The sequence below is a fragment of the Hyaena hyaena genome, unplaced genomic scaffold (assembly GCF_003009895.1).
Source record: "Hyaena hyaena isolate Hyena2069 unplaced genomic scaffold, ASM300989v1 scaffold_25, whole genome shotgun sequence".
In the NCBI taxonomy this organism is placed as follows: domain Eukaryota; kingdom Metazoa; phylum Chordata; class Mammalia; order Carnivora; family Hyaenidae; genus Hyaena; species Hyaena hyaena.
In genome coordinates, this window is record NW_024080657.1 from 2,053,742 (window position 1) to 2,079,304 (window position 25,563).

At 44.9% G+C, this 25,563-nt stretch overlaps 1 protein-coding gene and 1 long non-coding RNA gene across 3 annotated transcripts in view; one reads left to right on the top strand and one right to left on the bottom strand.

Moving 5' to 3' along the window:
• RPRD1B (regulation of nuclear pre-mRNA domain containing 1B) overlaps positions 1-15,057 on the top strand; it is a 53,387-nt gene extending 38,330 nt beyond the window's left edge. For both annotated transcript variants that reach the window (XM_039227193.1, XM_039227192.1), the window contains one exon: positions 12,361-15,057. In XM_039227193.1, coding sequence (XP_039083124.1) covers positions 12,361-12,491 — 131 coding nt within the window. In that variant the 3' untranslated portion in view covers positions 12,492-15,057. The remainder of the gene's footprint in view (positions 1-12,360) is intronic.
• On the bottom strand, positions 5,235-6,726 carry LOC120228641. Its single transcript, XR_005527538.1, has 3 exons — positions 6,548-6,726; positions 5,993-6,129; positions 5,235-5,315 (listed from the first exon to the last, which is right to left on the bottom strand). It is a non-coding gene; the product is annotated as an uncharacterized LOC120228641 (long non-coding RNA).
• Positions 15,058-25,563: the final 10,506 nt, after the last annotated feature.

Sequence of the window (25,563 nt, forward strand, 5' to 3'; positions counted from 1 at the left end):
CCAGTAGTTGGGACTATTTCCTTCCTGTAAATTTCTAAAAACGAACGTTGTGTGTATGTGTAGACGCCTGCTTGTCTTTGGGTGTGTTGGCGTGTATGTGCATTTCCAGCATGCACTCCTGCCTTGGGAGTTCTTGCTCTTTACGTGCTCTTAGACTGTCTAGTGCTTTTGACAGCTTTAGAGATAGACAGAAGACACACCTACCCATATGTCCATGGGTATACATATACTCATCTACAAGTTAAAGATTAATCATTGTTTTATGAAGAAGTGAGCATTGAATAGTTTAATTAGACAAATGACGCTCTCTTTTGGGCTTTAAGTTTGGGTTTACATTTGGAGCTGCTATGGGAAAATAGCAGCTGCTTCTTAGGTATAACACTGACTTGAGTGACCATCACTTTGAGAGCAGGTTCAGATTACAGAAATCTGAGCCCTGGTGTCTAAATGTTTGACCCAGTGGACACGTGCCATTTTGAGCAGAGATCTCTTTGAGTCTTTTTGAATGTTCTGTTATTTTGCCTACTTCAAGTTGCCATTTTTTAGAAAGTAAAACTGGACTGTGTCATACTTTGTAATCTTGGAAGTTCCTTCTCTGACTTGCGTTTTTATCTCTATAAAATATAGGGCTTGAAGATTAGAAAGTCTTTTCCTAAAATCCTTTTTTTTTAATGTTTATTTTTTTAGAGACATAGAATGTGAGCGGGAGAGGGGCAGAGAGAGAGGGAGACACAGAATCGAAGCAGGCTCCAGGCTGTGAGCTGACAGCACAGAGCCCATTGTGGGGCTCGACCTCACAAACTGTGAGGTCATGACCTGAGCCGAAGTCAGACACTCAACCCACTGAGCCACCCAGGCGCCCCCAGAAAGTTTTTTTCTACAGTAGAGTAGAAATGTTCGCAGTTGGAATCAAGAGTCAGAATAAAACCTTTGCAGATGAAGTCCGCAAGCTCTAGGGGTTTGGTGTGCTTTACATGAAGTGGTGAAGGTGACAGCTGTCATTGTGACTTTGCCTCCTTATTTGTTCTCTATTCAGGCTCTTCTATATTTAGGAAAAAGTATGGACAACTCTCTTGCTTAATCCAGCCATTACGTACTTGGAGAACTTTAAGCAGAGCAACTTTGCAATTTTAAACTCAACAAAAATTTACCAGTAGCTTTCTGAGCATTTTCGGGGTTTGGATAGTGATTAATGGACTCAGTCCACTCTTTCTTCAAAATGTCTGGTATGATGTATTTGGTACTTTTCTGGGTCCTTTTATTTGGCCCGCCGTGTTTCTCTTCTGTGAGGCATACTTGCTAGGGGGCATTCCCATGAGTATCGTTTAACGCAGTGAGGATTCAGTGATGAGCATCTGCGGTCCCCATTCCAGGCTTTTCTGGCTTTCTCCATGGAGGCCAGTGGTCCTTGCCATTTATCTTTGGTGGGGTTTTCCATTTATAAAATAACATTACCCTCTCCTGGGGCAAACAGGGTCTCACGTTTGTCTAACCTGAAGTTGTTAGTGTCTGCCTTCCCTCATCACACGGGGCCTTCGGGGTGCTTTCTTTTCCTTTCTGTGGAAGAAGTCTCCGGTAGACTGTCTGAAGGGGTCCTTCCCAGCAGGTAGCATGCTTCTCCTCTCTAATATGAAAAACAACAACAAAAACAAAACATTCACACGAGCGTACACCTTCACCACCACCACTGCCAGCGTCCCCTTCTAACTCCCTGTTTTCTCTCGCCACTTCGACTTCTGCGCCCACTGCAGCGGGGCCTGTGTATCTTACAGCCGACTGAAGTGGCTGTCTTCAGAATCTGCCGCCGCTGGTCCAGTCTCAAAAGCCGAAAGATACTTGTCCCCCCTGTTTCCTTTTCTCTTTTTGGCCCTCTTTATAGCACTTGATACTGTTCATCACCCTTTATGTGTTCTTCTCGAGTTTCTGGGTACCACCTCTGCTGTTCTCGTCTTCCCTGTGCATCCTTTACAGAGCTTACTCCATCCCCGCCCTGTAAGTGTTGGTAATCTTCAGCCTTTTCCTTGTTCTGTCCTTGCAGGACACCTTTAGAGAGGCTTCAGCTACCACCTGTGTGCTGATGGCTTAAGTCTAGACCTTTAGCCCAGATGCTTCCTTGGGCTTCAGACCCATATATCTTCTTTCGACAGACACCTCAGATGTCAAATGACCCAAACAGACCATCTTCTTCTAACCTTTCCTTTCCTTGCCTTCCCTGTCTTGGAGAATGGCGTTGCCATTCATCAAAGCCAGACACCAGAGTTCATCCAGTGTTACTCCCCGTTTGTCCCTCCTTCCAGGTGGGTTTATTCGGTCTCCCTCAGCCCCTGTGTCGCACCACTGCCAGACACCTTCCGTGGCCTGGCTGCCCCATCGGAGTAGTCAGCAAGCCATTGTGATTTTGTCTCCTCAGCTTTACTTGAACCTGTCCCCTTCTCTTCATCTCTGTGTCCGTGTCCACCACCTTAGCCCAGACTGCCATCACCTCTCACCTGCTCCCTGTAGTGGCCTCACTGCAGACCCATCTGCTTTTGTTCTTGCATCCTAGAATTCATTCTTCACGGGGCAGCCCTCTGATATTTTTCAAAATGTAGCTCTGAGCAGGTCATTCCTCTGCATAAACATTTTAATGGCTTCTTGCTCCTGGAGAATAAGCCCAAATTCTTATATGTTCCCCTTGCCCACCCTATGCTCCGCCCCACGGCCCCTGTTGAGCTCATCAGCCGTGTCTCTTGTCCCATTCCATCGTGTTTTGTCTGTGCCGGCCTTTTTTTCTCCAGCTTTACATGCGCTGTTCCCCTTGCCTAGAACACTCTGTCCCCTTTTCTTCCCACCAGTTACCCTTACCTCTGTGATTCCGGTTCATCATTTATATTCCGTGTCAAACAGTATTCCCCCGAGACCCCACCCCCATCTCCACCCTGTAAAACCAGGTTTCTCCCCGCCACCCTCCACGTATACTGTCCTATCTCCCTGTCTTTTTCCTTCAGAACACCACATAGTTTGTCATTCTGTTTATGGATGATATGGTTATTTCCCTGACCAGACCATAAAATCCTGTCTGTATTGTCACTCTTTCATCCCCAGCCCTATGCTAATGCTTGACACGGCGCCCTGATCTCAGGGGGCAGGTGTGGTTGTGGCTCAGTTCATCTCTAGGCTAGGACAGACTAGATCTTTGATGGCGGGAGCCTCCTTTCACATGGATGATGCTACCCTGAGATCTAGGCTTTACTGGGTAGATAGATTTTCCCTCTCGACCTTTAGAGTGATCGGACTAGACTGGTGCTACCTAGTCATAAAAGTCCATCACTTTTCCATGGTCTTGGATGTTAGAGACTCTTTCATTTGCTCAAACAAACTTTTGTGAATGTGCTAAATTTTCAGGACTTACTCACATGGCTTATGGGAGGAAGGATCTTTGTATCCCATGAACACTTCTCTTTTCCTTCAATTCTGTTGTGCCTTTTCTTCACATGCAACTCAGGAACACTAAGGACTGCTTATAAAATGATCAACATGGGAGGTGTGGTGGTTCTTTTCCCCTCGGCTTGACTGGTTCACATTGGACAGCTTAGCAAGTGCCTGGTCTCATTCAAATCTGGCACCACCCCATAGTGGAGGCATCATTTCCATTCCTGGCTTAAATGTAAAGACACTGAGCCCAGCAAGGTGAAGTCATAGGGTGCACCACGGGCAGCAAGGTGAAGTCATAGGGTGCACCACGGGCGAATGGCAGAGTAGGATTTGAACTTGGGTTTTCTGACACTGTTTTCTATCACAGCCACCTCCTCCTGGTGGGAGAGAGGTGATATATCCTCTCAGCCTTTGGAGGTGATAGGAACTGTATTTCTTTTTTTTTTCTTATGCAAAGGAATTGGTCTTTTTATTTCTTGTAGAGAAAACTGTATCCAGGTGCAGTGCAGTAACCTACAGGCTGCCTTGCCCCACACAGACCTTCTAGCACTTAAGATTATAATAAATATCACCTAAAATTATTCTGTGTGAGAATTGCCCTTTGCCTTTCTACCCTTTGCTTCTCAGCTGCCCTCTAGGAAGGCCTGACTTACCAGTATTTATTTGGCTCAAAAGGAGAAACCATTTGAAGGTCTGCATTTCCTTTTTTTTTTTTTAATTTTTTAATTGTTTTTTTGTTTATTTATTTTTGAGAGAGAGAGAGAGCGAGTGAGCAGGGGAGGGCAGGGAGAGAGGGAGAGAGAATCCCAAGCAGGCTGCACACTGTTAGCATGGTGCCCGATGTGGGGCTCTGTCTCACAAACCGTGAGATCATGACCTGAGCTGAAGCCAAGAGTTAGATGCTTAACTGACTGAGCCACTGAGGTGCCCCAGGGTCTGCATTTCTGATGTTTGGACAACATCAGTCACCTGCTTTTCCATGAAGATGGTTAAGGAGGCCAGTTTGGGAGACCCTTTGTTACTTACATAAAACTTACATTTTTGACATTTGACTTTAAAAGAAAGAAAAGCACTTATTATAAGTAGTAAATGGTTCTTCTTGTACTTTAGTACCATGTATTTACCTGGGTTTGTATGAGAGACACCTAGCATAAATGTAAACATTTGTGGAGGACCCAGGTGCATTTTTTAAATAAACCTCTTTTTAAAGCATTTTATGGACATCTGTTAAATTGTAAATATTTAGCTTTATAATTACGTCAAGTTTTGAAAATTTGCCCAGCCCTAAAATTGACTTTCTTTTTTTGTTAGTTTCATTTTTATTAATTTAATAATGTGTAGACACTATCTTTTTATTCTTCTTCTTTTGCTTCTGCAAATGCCTCTCAGAAGGGAGTTTTTGCTGCACCAGTAGAAGCTCCCTTAAACCTTCTGGGTGGACGGTCTGCTGGGGAGAAAGAAGCATCCTGAAAAGACTTCATGGCCCAATTCCGAGCTTAAGAAGCCCCTTCTTCCCATTTGATGCCTCCAGTGGATGGTTGCCTCTCTCTAAGGACATTCCTCCAACTGTATCCATTCTGTCATTTTGCCTTCTGGGATGTACTTTGTGTTTAAGTTTACTGCTGGTTTAGTAAGAGGCCCTGAGCGCTGGAGCCAGAGCCACGGCCTCCTCCTTTCCCTGTATCTTCCCCCGCAGCTCTACCCCTGCTGTGACCGCCTAATGTGTGTCACTTTGCAGTGCTGCGACTGCCACAGAGTCACAGGGGACCATGGAGCCGGCTGGGGGAGAGAGGTGCAGATTGGTGACGGGGTTTGTTTGGTTTTTTTTGTCTCCTGTAGATTTATGAAGAAAAGGCAAAAGTGGCATTCTTCTTTTCAATCCAAAGATTGATGTATTTTCCCTAAAAAATGAAAGACAGAGAAATGAATTAATTGTGGTTTATGTAGAGGCTATGCTTTCTAAGTATAGATCCTGTGAGCTTTAGTGACAGGGTGAGGAGGCTCTTTAGGGGTGTTAAGTAGTTTTAGGGTGGGGGTCAGCTTCCCCTTCCTCTTTGGCTGTCAGCCCTCATCTGATTGAGCAGCTCTCTGACTTAAATTCCGTACGGCAGGTCACCTCTAAAACAAGGCCCTTCATAAACTGCTCCGTGCATAATAACCCTTTATGACTCTTAATTGGGAGTAGCCGAGCAGTGGGTGGTTTTTATCTACCATATGTCCTATAGCACAACAGGGCAAGATAAAGAAAAACATGGGTCTCAATGCTGAAAATTTTGTCTCATCAGATCAAGCCCCTGCATGCGGTGTGATTTCTAACATAATTTTTCTTATGTAAATACTTCCTAGTCAGAAAAAATGAGATTTAACAATGTTTACATTTTGATCAGTATTTCTTATAGGAGTTGCTAGGGGAGAAGCTTATAATTTTGTTTGTTTTGAAAATGAAATTCCTGTAGAAAGGTCAGCACAATGTCAGCCCCTATCATTTCTAACCCTTTTATCTCTGAGCTCATCTGCAGCATGTCAGGTCTGGCCTGCTGCTCTCCCCAAACAAGGCGAAAGAATGTGCAAGCCTCACTCCAGTCAGCCAGCCGTATGCGTGCTCCATGATGGTCCCCGTTCGTGCTCCATGATGGCCCGTGTCCACACGGTGTCAGCTGGACCCACAGGAAACAGAGGGTTTTGGATACATTTTCTGCTGCCAGTTCAGAGAGCCTGCGAAGCAAGATTCCAGAGCTTTGCCAGGAGCATAAATCCTAGGCATTATCTCCGAACTGCACACTGGGCCTCACCCTCTGTGTTTTAAACATTTCTTGGCAGTTAAATAAACTCCGGCAGTTTATCACCGGTGCCCACTCTCCCCCCACCACCCTCCTCCAGGATCCTGAAGCAGGGTAGCAGCAGCAAGTCTGATAGAACTGTCAGCTTATCCCCAAGTCCCCACAGCCTCTCATGGGTGAGGTCGGGTCTGCTGCGGTCGGTGCACGTGGCGGAGCAGTGCAGCTCAGCCCCTCACCTCTGCCACCACCGCGGTACAAACAGTGCGTGAGCAGGACAGGAAGAGCTGCGGGACCACCTGCTTGGGTCTGCCTTGTCTCTTGCTTACAATGGGCAGTGGGGGGAAGGCAAGTACCTGAAGACGAGAATACAGAAGGGAGCCGCTGTGCCTTGTGGCGCAGGTCCCGATCTCGCACGTCTGTCCCCGGCAGGGCGGCGTGAGAGCTAGGCCCGGTCCTCTGCTGCACACAGGTGGGAGGCGTGTGAGACAAGGAGCGTGGGACCACCCTGCCCCCGTGTTTCTCTAGCGGAGCGTCCTTGCTGTAGGAGGCGGCGCACGTACATGGGTCAGTCAGAAGCCTTGGAACAGGTCTCCACGCTCGCGTAGGTGTTAGAGGTAGCATGACAGGCTGGACCTCTGCGGCCTGCACTTGCTGGGGGCGCGGCCTGGGGCCTGCAGCAGGACAGCTTGTGCTCCGCCTTCTGTCGCAAGACAGGCCGGTAGGTGCCGAAGAAAGATTCTTGGGTTTTCGTGATCTGTCTCTGCTACCTGTCCAGAACCGAAGAGAAAAGCCATGGACAGACAGCTAGTGAGGCAGCACCGTCACCTGACCGAGGGAGCCCGGGAGCGGGGGGAGCGGGGGGCAAGTGAGAAGCCAGACTGTGTTGTGGGGATGGTTTCGTTTGGACCCGATCTGGAGTGTGTGTTTGTCCTTGGTGACATCTATAGATGGCTTCATCTGTTGAAAAAAAAGGGTGGGAGATCAGAGTGTGTTACTACTGAATCTATTAAGGGAACTGTAAGATTGCAATTACCATTCGGTTTGACCTAATCAGAGCTTGCCACGAACTTCACCTGCTCATTTCTCCTCAAAGCACTAAGCTGGGTCATTCAGTTGTCCCAGCTAAGCCAGGTGCATGTTTTAACAGTTTTGAAAGCAATCTTTACCTGTATTTGGATATTCAGAGTATATGCTTTGTCATCCGTGCCGATGCATTTAAACCTCTTGGCTTATTTCTTAGGGTCACAGCAAAATAAGAAGGTACAGAGATTTGCCGTATACCCTTTGCACCGCCTCCCCCCCCCCCCGCCCCCGCCCCCGGCCAGCATCCCCCGCCGGTGTGGTGCCCTTGTTATCGGTGATGATCCGGGACAGCACTTCCTGATCACTCAGTGTCCATACCATACTCAGTGCTCACTCTGGGTGTCACACGTCCTGTGGGTCTGGACAGATGTGTAACAGCGTGTGTCCATCATTCTAGTGTTTTCACTGCCCTAAAATCCTCTGTGCTCTTCCTGTTCATCCCCCCAAGCCCTGTCTCCATAGTTTTGCCTTTTCCAGAATGTCATAGTTGGGTTCATACAGTATGTGGCCTTCTCAGCTTGACTTCTTTCACTTAGTAACATGCATTTAACATTCTCCATGTCTTTTCATGACTTGATATCTCCCGTCTTTTTAATGCTGCATAATTGTCTGGTTGAGGCAAAGTTCATTTGTCCATTTACCTGAAGGACTCTTTAGCAGCTTCCAAGCTTTGACAGTTAGGAATACAGCTGCTAGAGACATTCATGTGCAGGTTGGGGTAAGTTTTCAACCCCTTTGGATAAATACCAGCGAGCATGATTGCTGAATTGTATGGTAAGAGAATGTTTACCTTTGTAGGAAACCACCAAATTGTCTTCCAAAATAGTGGTACCGTTTTGTATTCCCACCAGAGCATAGGAGAGTCCCTCTTGCGCCACATCCTTGTCAGCTTCTGGTGGTGTCAGTGTTCCGGATTTTGGTCATTCTAACAGGTATGTGGTGGCATCTGGTCTTAATTGTATTTCGGTGGCTTAGTCAGTTAAGCGTCCAACTTTCGCTTAGGTCATGATCTCGCGGTTCATGGGTTCGAGCCCTGCGTCAGGCTCTGTGCTGACTGCCAACTCAGAGCCTAGAGGCTGTTTCAGAGTCTGTGACTCCCTTTCTCTCTGACCCTCCTCTGCTCATGCTGTCTCTCTCTCTCTCTCTCTCTCTCTCTCTCTCTCTCTCTCTCTCTCTCTCCTAGAAATAAATAAAACATTAAAAAAAAAAAAAAGCATTTCTCTGATAACAGATGTTGTCTTTTGCAAACATTCTCTCCCAGTCTGTATCTTGTCTTTACATTCTGTTGACACTGTCTTTTGCAGAGCAGAAACATTTTCGTTTTAATGAAATCCAGCTTATGTATTCTTTCATGGATCAACCCTTTGGTATTGCATTCTAAACGTCATCACCAAACCAAAGATCATCTAGATTTACTTTTGCTATCTTCTAGGAATTTTATAGTTTTTGATTCATTTTGAGTTAATTTTTATAAAGGATGTAAGTTCTGTGTCTGGATTTGGGTTTTTGGGGGCGTTTTTTTGTTTGGTTTTTGTTTTTTGTTTTTTGTTTTTGTATGTGGGTCTTCAGTTGTTTTAACTTTTTTATTGAAAATAGTCTTTTCCCCATTATATTGCCTTTGCTCCTTTATCAAAGATCAGTTGGCTGTATTTATGTGGGTCTGTTTGTGTACTCTGTTCTGTTGCATTGATTTTTGTCTCTTCTTTTGGCAGTAGTATCACATTGTCTTGATTACTGTGACTTTATTGAAAGTCTTAGAGTTGAATGATGTCTGACTTTGTTCTTCTTTTTCCATATTGTGTTGGCTATTTGGAGTCTTTTGCCTCTCCATGTAAGCTTTAGAATCACTTTGTCTGTATTCACAAAATAACTTGCTGTGCTTTTGATTGGGATTGCATTGAATCTACAGATCAAGGTGGGAAGAACTGACATCTTTACAATATTGAGCCTTCCTATTCATGAACATGGAATATCTCTTCATTTATTTAGCTCTTCTTTGTTTTGTTTCAGAGTTTTATAGTTTTCCTCATATGGATCTTATAATATACCTAAGTAGTATTTCATTGTTTTGGGAGCTAATGTGAACTCTCTATTTTTTCATCTTTTTCAGTGACAGCCCCACTTTCATCCTTTCTGTAGTGATGCCTCCTCCTAGGCTCATGCACCTGCTCTTAAAGTAGAAATCCCTAGGGAACAAGTAACCCAGTGGCATGAGGAGGTGTGTACAGGATCCATCAGCTTTCAGAGTGGCCTGAAGAGAGGATTTTAATGGGGGAGCATATTTTCTTTAATTAAAATGAAGTTTATTTGATTGTGTTATAATGTAATCACAGCCTAAGCATGATGAGCTACCCCCTCCCCCCCTCCTTATCCCCAAATAAGAACAAATGGGTTTTGGGGTTTCTTTTAAAAGATGGCCTAGGAGGGGCACCTGGGTGGCTTAGTCGGTTAAGCGTCCGACTTTCGCTTAGGTCATGATCTCGCGGTTCGTGGGTTCGAGCCCTGCGTCGGGCTCTGTGCTGACTGCCAGCTCAGAGCCTGGAGCCTGTTTCAGAGTCTGTGACTCCCTCTTTCTCTGACCCTCCCCTGCTCACACTGTCTCTCTCTCCCTCTCTCTCTCTCTCTCTGCTGGAAATAAATAAAACATTAAAAAATAATAATAATAAAAATAAATAAATACAAGATTGCCTAGGAGAGGATTATTTGAATTGAAGGTGATGTCTAACGAGATTAACCATCTTTCCTTTTAAACTCAGTTGGACTTACTGAGTTAGTCTGAGGGTCACTCAAAGAGTGTGGAGCCTTGGATTCTGAACCTAGCTCTGCTCACTGGAGACTCAGTGATCTTTAGACTGTTCTTAAGGAATCCCTGGAGTTGAAGGGCTGTGTAGCTGCCAGGAGTGATGACTCCCAGTCAGGGTGGCTTTTGTCCGTCTGCTTCGGTCAGGGGGTTTGGGCAGGGAAGAAGGGTAACTGTTCAGTAACTCTTCTACCTTTTTTGTACATAGAGTTCAGGAGAAGTTAATTAAATGAATCCTTGTTCAGTAATAGAGAGTTAGTCTTCTCTATTAATTTCTCTTGAAGTATATAAATCCGAAGGGGGGAAAATGTTTGCAGAGGGGGAAGGGCAGGGAGGCTTGACATTTTAGATCCTCATCTCTGAAATTAGTTTTCAGTTAAAGCTGATTACCTAATGTGGTATACTTGTACCTAATGTTATGTTTTATATGTTAATTTATTGGGCAACTCTTGGACACCTACTGTTTACAGAACACTGCTGGTGATGGTGGATGATGGGTAAAGCAGATGGGTCCGGTCTTAGCCTCCTGAAGCTCACTAGTGTGATAGAGGAGTCATTATTAATAATTTAAATAAGTCATTATTTTAGTTGTGTTAAGTCTACAAAGGAAAGAAATGGGATGCCGGGAAAGCTTACTTTCTTTCCTGTGTCTTCATCTGATGGTTTGTGGGAGCAATTCTCCTTTCGGGCAGAAGGCGTGGCCGTCTGCACTAATGTGGGCACAGAGCCTCCCTGCCCCTGTTTCCACGTCCCTTCTCCCACCCTTTTCTTGGACGATGTCTTTCTAACTTGAGCTAATTGTTCTTCATTTAACTGTTTCCTGTCTTACCGCTCTTCCCAGGAATCCTTAAGCATATGCCCTCAAACCCTCCGCCTCTCTAAGTGTGTATAAGGTATCTGGTAGGAAGGGATCTAGAATTTGAAGAACAATCTTATGCGTAGGCCAGTTCCTTCATTTTCAGATAAGGAAGGTGATGACGAAGGAAGAGGGGGACCAGGTCCACAGTCACATGACAAGTTGGAGTCAGAGCCAAAACCAACCCAAGTCTTTGACGCAGAGCCCAGTGCTTTCTGTTGCATTCCTGTAGGAGAGGCTTTAGTCAGCAGGGATCTATCCTCAGGAACTTCCTGTCTTTGCAGAAATACCAAGGAGGGTGACACAGCTAGCCAGGGGCTAGGGGGCCCCCGAGAGGGCCCTCAAATGGCCCAGGGTTGTTATTCCATACAGATTCACCAAAGGTGCCTTTTGCTGGGAGGAAAGAAAATAGTACACCAAGTTCCTGTCATTAGGGAAGTCCTATTTTAGAGGAACATGGAAGTCTAACATACATGAAGAGAGCGCCTCAGAGCAGCCTGTTAGGAGCTCAGATGCACCTCGGTGCACAGGAGGGCTCCAAAATGGGTGGAGGTGGGGACCAGTCTTCTGGACGAAGAGAAAGTATTTTCCTAAAAGGGGTGGAGCTCAGTGGGTAGGCAGGGAAGTGGAGGCAGAACTTCACTGGGGCAGGGGAAGGAAGATGCCCTCCAAGCCAGAGTGGAACCCTGAGCAAATGGCCCATGCAGGCGGTGGCCTGTGGGTGGGGGGTTGGGCAGTTGTGGGAGACACGTTTAGGCAGACGCTAGTTTTAGAAGACCTTGAGTCCTGAGCCGCCCTGGGGCTAGTGCGGTGCCATGCTGCACTCTCTCAAGGAAGCGACTGGGTGAAAGCTGGGCTTTCGGAAGAGAAGTCTGGCATGTGTAGGGGAGACTACCGGAAGGCCTCAGCAGGGATTTGCCGCAGTTACTCGGGTGTGCGGTGAGGAAGCCCTGGACACGGGCAGTGGTGGGGATATTTGGGGCTTCTGTGGTGCTTGTCATAGGTGGTAGATCTGGGGCACTCTCTCGGATTAATACACAGGAGAGCTTTGTAGTGATTTTTCTAGGCATGTCTAGGTGGCACCCTCAAAAGAACTGTAAAGCCTGAGCATCTGTATCTTAATTTTATAAGGTATTTTCAAATAAAAGAACCAATTAAAAGGCAGTGCAAACACACAATGTCATGCTTTTACTTCTAAATCTCAAGTGCTACATTAGATACCATTTAATTCACTGTTGGCAGTGTTGAACTCTGCTTTCCTTTTTTTATGTAAAGTGTTCTTCCTTTTGCGAACCTGTCTGCGGTGGGGACGGGTGGCCTGGTGGGGAGAACTAGAGCCAGAAGCCCAGAGTATCTGTACTGGCTCCTCAGGCCTGACCGTCCGCGTGCACACACTTAACCGCCTCATCTTCTCTTTGTCTCCTTAGGAATACAAACAGAAACTCGCTCGGGTAACCCAGGTCCGCAAGGAACTCAAGTCCCATATCCAGAGCTTGCCAGACCTCTCACTGCTGCCCAACGTCACAGGAGGCTTGGCCCCCCTGCCCTCTGCTGGTGACCTGTTTTCAACTGACTAGGACAGGTGCCATGCCCCAGATTCCCATCTCTACCAGCAGAAAGAAGAGAGAGGGCAAGTCATGGTTGGAAATAACCATGGTGGAAATAACATGTGGCCCCTGGTCCCGTCCCTCCTTCATCCCAGTCCCGCAGCCTCAAGAGAGAACCACAGACTCTGAATCTCCTCTCCGTCCTCTCCTGTCGAGCACAATTCAGAACAGTGGCGAGTGGAGTCCAATTAGATTCCTATTTGGAAAGAATACAAACTCTCCCCCTTCATGTTTTCGTGCCCCTGTTGGTTTTCCATTATTAGCTTTCTCTTTACACCCAAGAAGTTTTGAAAATCATGTGTACTTCTGGAAGCTTTCAGAAGAATCTTGTCCCTCCCGACAGCATTGTGTCATGAGAGCAGCTTCTCTTTTCGGAGCTGGGTTTGCTCAAGTTCAGTGCAGGCCTCCACTGAAGGACTTGCTCTGGAGTCATTGACTTTCCTGGCTACCGTCCACCCCAAAGGTTGGAGGCATGACTGTCAAGCAGCTTTGCCATGAAGAGTTTGCCAAATCTCTGATCCTTCCTTTCCCCTGCTTGTAGTGATGTATAGTTAGTTACAGGTGCGGTGCATTTGTTTTATAAGCAGACTAGGGAATCTCGCAATAAGATTCAGAGCTGACCTGGGACCTAAAGTCACAGTTCGGAAATAAGAGTAACAGGGATCACAGGCATAGGTCAAAAATAAGTTATTTGCTTCAGGTTCCTACAGACAACCTTCCCAGGCACCTACGGTCATAGAAAAGGTTCCTAAAGACATGATCTTTTGGCCCTAATCTTGTGAAAGCAGTTGTTAGAAATGGCACTGGTGGGCCCCAGAAGCTAAAGGCAAAACTGGGAGTGTGGGCTGTGCACGGGTGTTGCTCTTAGACTCCCATCTTTTAGGGAGTAGGGTCCGCACTAACGTTGCTTCACTGGGCTCAGGTCTGCGGTCTGGTGAGTGATCTTGAATATCTCCCCTGCAGATAGGACACTCTGTGCACGTCTGTCTGTCTGTCCGTTTACACCGCTGCACACGTCCTTGTGTCTGGAGGAGGAGGAGGAGGAGGAGGACTTCGATCGGCTGTTACCGAGTCGCTCCTCTTGGGCAGAGGAAGGGGGCATGTCAGGGATATTCATTTTGGGTTTTAAATCCATTATCATGCCAGCTGACATTATGACTGTATAATGTAGTTACAGAGGATTTTTACCTTGCTTTTAGTAAAGGTTGGGCCTGCTAACTGTAAATCATTCTGATTTGGCAGGCTGCTGCTTGACATTGGAACGGGCAAAAAACAGTTTGCCCCAGGAGTGTAATAGGAGTCCGGGCCTGGAGGCTGAAATCCGCAAGCTAGAAAAAGGAATTCAGCAGTGGGGGCTTCAGGATCTCCATTACTTTGAGTTGTTACTTCCAGGATTACCAAAAAAAGCCAATTACTTGTAATTTTACATGTTAAACATGTTGAAACATGCCTGTGTTTTTAAAGCGTGGCAGGCTTTCCTTTAAGAAGCTCTTCTGTCTGCCGTGAAATGAGAACAGTGAAAAGTCCTAGCGGGGTTCAGCTGAACTCTGTGGAGAGCATAGTGGCATTGAAGCTCTTCTCCGGATTGGAGTACGGACCGTGTGTTGTTTGCCTGTTGTCCTGTCCTTCTGAAATTAACGAGTCTCTAACTGTAAAGTTTTCCTCCCAGAGGCCAGGCGGCAGTAGGTGACTTTACTAAATAAAATCGCAGGGAAATTGCAAGATCAATTCTAATCTTGCGATTAGAATGTCTGCACATACGCCCCTCCCCGTGTGCTGTGCTGCTTCAGTCCTACATGAGCTGGGTGTGCAGTGGGCCCATCTTGGACATTCTCTGTGCTTTTCCCAAGGAAGCAAAATTTTACTAGCGTCAAATCAAAAGGGTAGAGTAGACGTTCGCTCTGATCAGCTGGATGAAAATGTTACAGCATAATGGATTTCACCCACTGCTATGTTTTCTCTGTTTGAGTTTGACCGGCAGTTGGTGCATAATTCTTTAACAGCAAGAGCAAGAAATGAAACTGTAGCAATTATGTAAATGAGTGTGTTGGCCTCCTAACACCCGTTACTAGTGGACTTCCTGTGAGGAAGTTAGTTTTGGGGTTTGTTTTGTTTTTTAATGAAATGCTTTTGTTTTTTAAAATTTTAATTCTCCCTGTATCCTCCCCAAGTGTGCTCACTTCATTTGTTTAATTTAAACGAACCTTTCTCCTTGTATGTACCAGGTGTTCCGGTGGGGGGGGTGGACTGGGTGGGATGGGTGGCTTTTGTTTTGTGTGTTTTCTTTCTTTAGGGCATCTGTAGGCCTCGAAGGACCTCTCCTTTAGGTCATATCCCTCAGAACGTCTTCATTCTTCTTTGTTTTGTTTTTTTCTTAAAGAATATTTTTAAAGCTTAAATTTGTATATTAATTTAGGACTTTATTTAGAAGTATAGGCTGTCATTGGCGGCAGCAGTATATTCTGAAATGTCTCATAGATATATATTTTTGAATAAAGATGGTGTTGTTGAACGACATTGTGTGATGTTTCTTTTCCCCACCTCATTACGGAACACCCGGTGCTTTCTTTGTAAGCGGTGGGTAATTAGGAATCACCAATAGAGATTGTGCCGTCTGCACAGAATCTTGTCCCTTAGGAGTATTGTGACTGTTAGTGGCCCATAAATACTCAGCACTTACATAGTATGTTCTGGTTCTTTCCAGGGGCTTAATTAGCTTTAATTAGCCAATCCACAGAGGGCCCCGGAGAGGTACCTCCATAGTTTTATCCTCATTGTACAGAAGTGGGAACGGAGGGAGAGAGGTTAAATGACCTTTTCCCCAGTGCCACAGTCTCTGACAGACTCAAACTTGGAAGTTCTTTGATTCACCGCTTTTGTTCACACTGCTAGGCCTCCGGAGAGAGATTTGATTTTGGCAATCCAGTGAAAGCCACTCTGAACTGTTTAAAAAGAGAAAAATGTGAGATAATTGTAAATCCGAGTGGTATGTCTTTTAAAAACATCTCTCTGGGTTTCCTTTCTCTTTTGTTTTCACTTGTAAATTCAGTGAAAGCCTATTGGCGGAGCACCGTTGATGAGAACTTCAAATAATAGAAAAACATTTTGAAATAACAGCCTTTTGAAGTAAGGAATCGGCTTGGGAGGCTGATTTTAACGTTTCCACTGGGTGGAGCCAACCTTGGCCAGAAAGAGTGGGGTGGACCATCTTTCTCAAGCTGCAAATAGCTGTGGTCCTTCAAGACTAACTGCTGCCCAAGCCCAAATCCAGAATCAGGGGGGCTGCAAGTATGCATTGCTGGAGTTCAGTCCTAAAGTCTGAAGGTTGAATGTGAAACGTGAATCTCAGGAGAACGGACTCTCCTTCAGTGCCCCCAGGTTTCATGGCCTAGTTAATGCCTTCACTCCTACCCCATAAATAGTAAGTCCATAATTCCTCGGGTTTAATTAGCACCCCAGGCTACAAAATATGACTGTGAGGTCCTCAAGCTGAAACTGGAACTGCCCCAGAGTTCATGAATCTGTCAAAATGCTTAACTTTTGTGATTAGCGTCATTAACTCTCTGTGTGACCTTCCTGAGCCAGGTACTTGTCTCTCCGGGCCTCAGTTTTCTTATCTCTGAAATGCGGTATTGGACTAAATTATTTCTAGGTTCCATGCCAGCCCTAAAAGCTTATGGTGATTTTACCATACGTGAGAAAAAGGCAGGACTGAAGTCAGAATGCCGAATGCCAAGTCCTAGGTTCCCAGAAATACATGTTAGATAGGTTAATAATACCACCATTGTGCTTATACAGTTACTTTAAAAAAGGAGGCGCGGGGAGCATGTACAAAACCCTGGGAAATTGTAGTCTACAAGGATCAGAACACAAGAGACCGTGCCAAGACCAAGAAGAGGGAGTAAACACTGTTCACTGGGCACACATTATCTGCATTTTGTATATTTGAGTTCCTTTTTCAAAAAAAAAAAAAAGGCTATTTTCCAGCCTGGTTTGCTGTCTTACTTTCTGCTAGAATCATTCATCTGGCTAAACTCATTTCTCTTCACCACCTCCATGGGGTTTTTCATTTTAAAAATCATTCTTCCACTCTCAGGCACAGATTCAATTAAGAACCCATTATTCTCCTTACGGTAGATTGGGATTCATATAGCTTTATGTAGTGTTGAAAGCCCCGTTTGCTCAATTTTTAGACTCTGAAATAGTTATTTGGCATTAAAATTTCATTTCTACCACTGGTTGGATAAATATTAAAATTAGCAGTATGAATTAGAATTTATCTAACATTTTTCACAAATTAAGAGGCAGCTGCGGCAAGTGATGACCCACGTCTGATCTCGGCTCGCTGGGATGACCTTGGGCAAGTCCCTCAGCCTTTAGATCCTCCACTGCTTCTCAAAGGAGACGAATGAGGCTGACTAACCTCTGAAGTCCTTTCCAGATCTGAAGTTCGATATGCTTTCAAGTATTTCTTCCCCCTGAGAATCTTACTAAAGTACCCACACAATGCACTCCCTCGGTTTTTAAATACCAGTTAGCTGTCTGAAGTCTTAGTTATAAAACGGGTAAAGTAGTTACAAACATACCTATTAATCACTTTAAATGGGGTGTTTTTTAAAAGGGCCTAGTGCCGTGTCTGGAATAAACTCGAGGCTTGATGGTAGCTGTTACTATATTCAATAATGAATGTACGTATTTAAGTGCACATATAACAAGATGTTAAAATAGATGTTTTTTGGAAGGCAGCAATCGATAGCACATGCCTGTACCATGCGCTGTATGTGCAATGGAGATGGTAGCCCACTTAAACTCTCTCACCCTCACCGAGGGTATAAAAGAGGAGTTAAGAGTTGAAGGAAGAGGAGGTGTGTTTTGAAACCCCCAAAGGAGAGCAGTGGATACCCCCTGCTCCTTGCCTTCAGGCTAGGGAAGGGGCCTTCTGTGGAGCTTAACATGTGTCTCCCGTAGGGTGACAATCCAGCGCACAGGACAGACCTCTGCCTGGAAAAATCTAAAGGATGAGATGCAAGTAACAAGGTGCTTTGAGGATGGAGTAAGGGAGAGGTGGCTGAGTTGAGTGCAGCCTCTACTCCTAGAGTTTGTCAGAGCAAAGGATGCATGTCTGTCTCCCAAGGACCAGAGGTGGGCTGTATGCAAGAGCACTGGCAGGGGGTCATCTCAGATCCTGGCCAAGAAGCAAGCCGGTGTAGGGCCGAGGAGGAGAAAGCGAAGAGCTGGAGGTGTGTGTATAGAGAAAGAAATTTTAAGGAATACGTTCATGCAATTGTGGGGGCTTAGTAAATCCAAAATCTGGAGGATAGGCCAGCAGTTGGGAGACCCAAGAAAGAGTTGCGTTGGAGTCCAAAGGCAGTCTGCTGATAGCATTTCTTGCTCAAGGGGGATGTCAGTGTGTTTTATTTATTAAATATTATTTATTTACTGATTGGACGATACCCACCTGCATAAAGGGTTATCTGATCTACTCAAAAGTCCATTAGTTAATCTCATCCTTAAAACATCTTGAGAGAAACATCTAGAATAATGCTTGACCAAATATCTCGGCTTTGTGGCCTAGCCCAGGTGACACATAAATTTAACCATTACACTCGCCAACACCATTTTCCGTTTTAAAAATCAGAGCTATATTTGAGTCCCAGGTGTACCACAAACCAGGTGGCTTAAAGCAACAAATGTATTGTCTCGCAACTGTGGAAGCTAGAAACCCAAAATCAAGGTGTTTTCAGGGCCGTGTCCGTCCAGATCCCCTAAGAGAGGCTCCTTGCCTGCCTCTTCCAGCTTCTGATAGCCCCAAGCATTCCTTAGCTTGTGGAACTAACCTTTATCTCTGCCTCTGTCTTCACATGACTATACTCCCCCTATATCTTTGTCCAAATAGCCCTCTTTTTAGGGCCCACTCTGATGACCTCATCATAACTTGATTAAACCTGGAAAGACCCAGTTTTTAAATAAGGTCACATTCCCAGATACTGGGGCTTAGAATTTTAATTCTCTTTTTGAGAGGGGACACAATTCAACCCATAGTAGCCATCCTAGTGGGTATGAAGTGACTTGCATTTTCCTACTGGCTAATGGCAGAGAGCGTCTTTTCACGTGCCTGTTGCCCCTTTGCCCATTTTTGAATCAGCTTGTCCCTGTTGTTGGGTTGAAGAGTTCTTTACATATTCTAGATATCAGACCCTTATCAGATACATGATGCACAAATATTTTCTCCCATAGGTGTCTTTTTGCTCTCTTGATTAAAGGACACTTCCTTTAATATACAAAAGTTTTAAATTTTCATTAATTCCACTTTATTTTACATCCTGTACTTTTGATGTCACATCCAAGTAAACAGTGATAAATCTAAGGTCATAAAGATTTACTGCTCTATTTCCTTCTAGGATTTTATACTTTTAGCTCTCATGTATAGGTTTTTGATCTGTTTGGGGTTAACTTAAGTAATGGGTTGCATCTTGATCAATTCACATTAACCTCAAAGATCCCTTCCCAGCTCAGCTTTTCATAAAATCTTGACAGAACCTGGTGTTCTGGTAGAGTTGTAAAGCTCAAGAATATTCATGAATTAACTCCAAGTACAATTTTCTTAGAGGTCTCTAAGAGCCTTCAGTGAAGTCACCATCTATTAGTTACATGATATTTTGAAGTTTAACCCAGTAGTGAAAACACCTAGGGCAGAGATTTTCAGTTCCCCCTATGAAGCATTAAGTGCTATGGGAATTTCCCTCTGCCCTAAACAACTGGAAAAGCAGACAGATATGTAAAACAAATGTTTTCAAACATTGGACATCAGGAAGCACAGAACGATGAGCCCTGAAGACGGGGAGCAGATAGGGAGAGAAGATTGCCCAGTTTTACTCATTGAAGGTGTTTCCAAACTGCAGTGCAGAGATGGGAAGCCAGAGGCCCTCCATATCACTGAATTGAGGAGATAGACATCACAGTTCAGCAAGGTTGAGGCGGCTAGAATTTGCACGGAGAACTAACAGGAGGCAGCTGCATAGAGACTGAGCTCAGAAAATCTGCCGAGGATGTGTGTGGGATGAAACTCGGCAAGACCAAGGAAAGAACAAACAAAGCAGTAGCCCCAGGAATTCAACCTGGGTCTGTGAACTCACACCGGTCTGTGAATAGTTGAAGTTTCTGCTAGCGAAAGTAGAGAGGCCTTGTAATACACAGAGCACTGGATAGAATCCTCAGAAAGGTCATTCCTTTGTAGTTGGACTAAATTAGTACTAGAGTAAAGGCTGCTTTCAGCCAGCCATAAATAAAGCTTGGTAGTGAACTTCAAACTGGTCTGTAACTTAATTGCTTGGCCAAACAAACTTCAGCTGTGTTTAAAGAAATACAACAAAGCCTAGCACTCAGCAATGTAAAATGTACTCTTTGGTATCCAAAAGAGAGAGAGAGAGAGAGAGAGAGAGAAAAGGAAGGAAAGAAAGAAAGATAAGGGGAAGGAGAGAGGGACGCAGGGAGGAAAGGAGGAGGGAAGAAAGGAAGGAAGGGAGAAAAGAGAAAAAGAAAAATGATCAGACCTGCAAAGAAGCAGAAAAAAATATGACCAGAGTTGGAAGAAAAATAAATCAACAGATCCAGAATGGCACATGATGGAATTAGTTGACAAAGATCTTAAATAGCTGCTATTAATATGATAAATACTCAAGGATATCAAGGAAAATATGAACATAATAAGGAAAAACAGAATACATATTCCTAAAATCCAAATCAAATTTCTAGAGGTGAAAAATACAGTATCTAAAACTAAAATAAACAGAATGGGATTTAACAGCAGATTGGACACTGCAGAAGAAAAGATGAGTGAAATTAAAGGCACAGAAATATAAATTATTCAAAATGAAGCATGGAGAGAAAATACCAGAAAAGAAATAAACAGAGCAGCCTGTGGGACAATACCAACTGTTAAAAATACATACCAGTAGGAAAGGACAGAGGGAAAGAGAAACATGTTTTAAAGAATAATGGCCATTCCCCAAATACGATGAAATTTATAAAGCCATAGATCCAAGAAGCTCAGTAGCTCAAGAAAAATAACCCTGAAAACACTGCACAAGGTAATACACATCATAGTCAAGTTGCTGAACCAGTGATAATGAGTAAAAAGAAACACGTAGAATCACAAACATCAGGATGACAGTGGACTTCTCATCAGACACTATGCAAGCCAGAAAAGAATGGCCATGACATTTTTAAAGTGTTGAAGGAGAAGGGAATGGTATGGGAAATTCCTGTCAATCTAGAATTCTGTATTTAGCAAAAATGTCTTTCAAAAATAAAGGTGAGGGGCGCTTGGGTGGCTAAGTCAGTTGAGCGTCCAACCTTGGCTCAGGTCACAATCTCCTGGCTCAGAAGTTTGAGCCACAAGTTGGGTTCTGTGCTGACAGCTCAGAGCTTGGAGCCTGCTTCGGATTTTGTGTCTCCCCCTCTCTCTCTGCTCCTCTCCCACTCACATTCTATCTCTCTCAAAAATAAATAAACACTTGGGGCTCCTGGGTGGCTCAGTTGGTTAAGTGCCCCACTGTTGATTTCAGCTCAGGTCATGATCTCATGGTTCATGAGTTTGAGCCACATGTTGGATTCTGCACTGACAGTGTGGAGCCTGCTTGGGATTTCCTCACTCCCTCTCTCTCTCTGCCCCTCCCCTGGTTGTTCTCTCTCTCTCTCTCTTTCTTTCTCTCTCTCTCCCAAAATAAACATCTAAAAAGTTTAAAAAATAAACATTAAATAAATAAATAAAGCTTTAAAAAAAACCAAAAAGGTGAAATGAAAACGTTTTCAAAGCAACAAAAGCTGAAAGAATTAATCACAAGTAGACCTGGATAACTTTAGACAGAAGAAAAATGATATCAGATGGAAATCTGGAAATCTGGATATCCAGAAGGAATGAAGAACACTGGAAACTACATGGGGAAGTATATCATTTTTTCTTATTATTTAAATGTTGTTGGGGCGCCTGGGTGGCTTAGTCGGTTAGGCATCCGACTTTCGCTTAGGTCATGATCTCGCAGTTCGTGGGTTCGAGCCCCGCGTCGGGCTCTGTGCTGACTGCCAGCTCAGAGCCTGGAGCCTGTTTCAGAGTCTGTGACTCCCTCTCTCTCTGACCCTCCCCTGCTCACGCTGTCTCTCTCTCTCTCCTAGAAATAAATAAATTAAAAATAAAAATAAATAAAAAATAAAAATAAATGTTGTTAAAAGATCATTGTTTAAACAGAAATAATAGTGTTCGGGGCTTATAACATGCAAAAAAGCAAAATATATGACAACACTGGCATAAAGATCAGAAGGGGGAGAAACGGAAGTATATTATAAGGACCTTCTGGTATTGGTGAAGTGTTATAATGTCACTTGAAGGTAGAATGTGATAGGTAAAGTTGTACACTGCAAAGCCTAAACCAACCAGTAAAATAACAAAAAGAGTCATAGCTAATAAGCCAACAAAGGGGATACAATGCAATCGTAAAAATTATTTAATTATCGGGGACGTGTGGGTGGCTCAGTTGGTTAAGCGTCCAACTTTGGCTCAGGTCATGATCTCACCATTCATGAGTTCAAGCCCCGTGTCGGGCTCTGTGCTAACAACTCAGAGTCTGGAGCCCACTTCCGATTCTGTGTCTTTCTCCCTGTTTCTCCACCACTCACACTGTCTCTCTCTCTCTCAGAAATAAACATTAAAAATTTTTTTAATTATTCAATTATCAGTAATCATATCAGTAATCACACTGAATGTAAATAGCCTAAACACCTCAAAAGGCAGGGAATGAGAAACAGTTCATGGTTTGGGGTGTCAAGGTCACCAAGAAAGATACGGCTCACACAGGCACTGGATGGAAGGATGCATTTAGTCACAGAGCAAAGACACAGACGATCGGCTTCAGGAGTGAACATCGATCCCTCATGGTCCACACCTTGCATCCCGCAGCCAGGGAATGGTCTGTATGTATCCCTTGCGCTGCAGGCAGATAAGCCTGTTTCCTACCACTGGGAACAGATAACAGCCCAGTGCCTGTCCCACAATGCACATGCTTTAGCAGAATAAAGATGTACACCTCAAGCCCACTGGAGGGGGAAGGGCCCACACAGGCTTCAAGGGCTCCTTATCCCATGTCTGGATTAATGTACTGTGCACTTCAGCCCAGCATAGACCATGATGCTTCTGGATTGTTAGGTCATGAATTAATGAGGTCTCCATGTGTTTCCAAACACGAACTCTTTCAAAGTATCAGATGCCTACGTTGGGTATTTCTCTCCTCTCCCTGGCCCAGGGGCTCACTGGGTTATTGTGGCCTCTCAGATATGTATATGTGGACTCAAACCCAGGTTAGAATGCATTTGACTTCCCTCAATAGGTCCTTTGTAGTATTGCTACCTTGGTGGATTCTGCTTTGGTTCAACCTGATTGGTCTGCTCAGCATGCTCTGGGCTAGAGCAGAGAGCCCTGAATTTGGAACCCAGTTGAAACCCCAACTCCATCACTGCAGAACGGAGGGGCTTTAGACAAGTCACTTCACATCTCAGGATGAGTCTGACTTATGAGAAAGACAGTATTTCCAGTTCTTCCCAGAGGCCTTCATTCCCAGAGGCTGTTCATTCAACATGAACAGCTGCGAGGAAGGCAGCACAGGATTGCTATGCAGACCAGCTCCAGACTCCAATGGTCTGAGTTCGAGGTGCAGTCTCATCAAAGACACTTTGGCCAAGTGATTTCACTTCTCTGCATCTTGATTTCATCATCTGCATACGACGGATGGTCACAGGCTCGGTCTCAGAAGTTTATGGGGATTTAATGAATCAATATTGCTAGAGTAAACTGAGCTACATGAGTATGTGTTAAATAAATAAAACCCGTTGCTGATATGAAACGAACTGTCCAAACTCTGGGCATGTGACCCTGGGATGTGGTACAGCTGGAAGCAGCTTTCTTCTCTGGAGGTCCTGGAACAAGAATTGTGCCCTCTTAAAGTCACAGCTGTTGTGAAAGACGCTAAGTGGTGGGGGGGGTGCGGGGGGGACTTTGGCCAATGGCAGGAGGGTAGACAGGCCTCAATATCAAGGCCTCTCAGGAAGGAATGGACGACCTGGAATGATTTAGCTTGCAGACAAGGGGAGGGCAAGTATGGTGGAGCTTGATGGCCATAGATGAATATAGGCATAAAAATGGCTCTTATTTTGAGGATAAAACTGAGGACAAGAGATGGAAGCTTCAGTGGAGATACCTTTTGACCCGTCATCAGGAAGACTGGTTGCCCCACCACGGCTGGCTGACCCATCTTGTCTGGGGCTCTGCAGGGAGATTCTCAAGGGTAGAGAATTGGATGATGTGAAGCATACACAGCCCCTCCCAGATCTCATCATCCTGGACTCTAGTATTTCTGTTGGCTTTGAGATATACCTACTGATAAGTGTGGTAGGAACAAAAAGACATGGCTATTGTAAAGTTCCCAAATTGAAGCTTGCCAAGAACTCTATAAAGAGCATCTTCCCAGATTCCCTGGGCTGCTTCCTAATGAAGAGCTCAGTGCCATTGCTGTAAGAACAAACACCCCCTCCCCTGCCCTCACATGGATTATGAAACATGGGTGGTGGTGACAGCTCCTGGCACGGTCATAGAAAGTCAGTCTGTCTAAGAGCTGTCATTGCTCAAGAACCCAAAGATGGACCTCCAAATCCTCTTTTGATATTGCTGGTGGATGCCCTTGAAACTTCAAAAAGGACATCCAGACCGGGCCCCTGGTTTGCCCATAATCCAATGGATCTGGGCTTCATTTCAATGGCCCAGAAGTCTGTGACATTATTCCTAAGAGCAGCTTTCTTCTCTGCCTCAGCCAAAACAAGCATGGAGAATCCTGGTTATGAGGCACGCACAAGTTCATTAGGCTCTGGTATTAAATTATAGCATGGCCTGTTATACATGGACTCAGATAAGCCATGGTTCAAATCAAGCTCTCCCTCCATCCCAGAGCTCTGTGACCAGCCATGGAACAGACTGGTCGTGAACCCTCTGTCCCTGGAAGCATCAAATCATGCCTATGTGACCACTTATGTGGGGAATACTTACAGAGGGGGTTCTCAAATCCAGTAGCATAAAGGCTGTGAATTCAAATGCGTCCACAGCAGTGGAAGTGAAGACACACTTATCAGTAGTTAGATCTCAAAGCCAACCGTGTGGACAGGGACTTGGCACTGTGCAGTTGAGTTAAATGTCAACATGCCGGGAGACAGAGCCAGTATGGCCAGATTGTCTTATTTTTCTAAGAGAAGTTGGAAACCTGGACTTGCATATTAAAAAAATCTCTCCATTTTTTGAAGGCTGGCAACTCATTTGAATACCAGTTGGAAATTTTTTTCGATAGCAGTGCGTTTGGTTTTTGCCATGCCAGTGTGTTTGCAGTAGCATTTTGGTTTAGAATGCCTGTTGGTTTCAGAATGTTAGTTGGCCACTTTTGCAGGCAGAGAGTTCTTCTCTGCTGAGGGCCTGTGACAGGAATCTGCAAAGCTGACCACAGTCTGAGAAGGAATCCTTGTTCTAAAAAACATGTGTAGGCCTGAGGTCAGAACCTGCAGGTGCCTTCAGGTTAACCCTCTCTGGTTACTTGTAGCTCGCCGTGGAGATGGGAGCACGAGCCTGAGAGTGAGGAGGCCCAAGGTCCCAGCCCTGCCGCTGCTTCCTTGTGTGACCATGGGGAAGTCTTGAGCCTTCTCTGGCCTCCATTTCCCCTTCTGGAATTGGCCCAGAACATCTCAGGTCTCCAATAGTTCAAATGGTCTTGGTTTTCTTGGGAGGAACCCTAAAGGAGAGTCTTTAAAAGCAGGACATGTGGTTCGTTTGGGGTGAAACGGCTGTCCTCAGGACTGGTTGTACCTCTCTAAGGAGTTCCAAAGCTAAGGAAAGAATTTACCGGACAAGAGGCCTTCCCAGCACTTTCCAGAGTTTTTGTGCCGAGGGCTTAGGGCTGATGGAGGCGATCTGTTGACATTTATGAAGGGCCA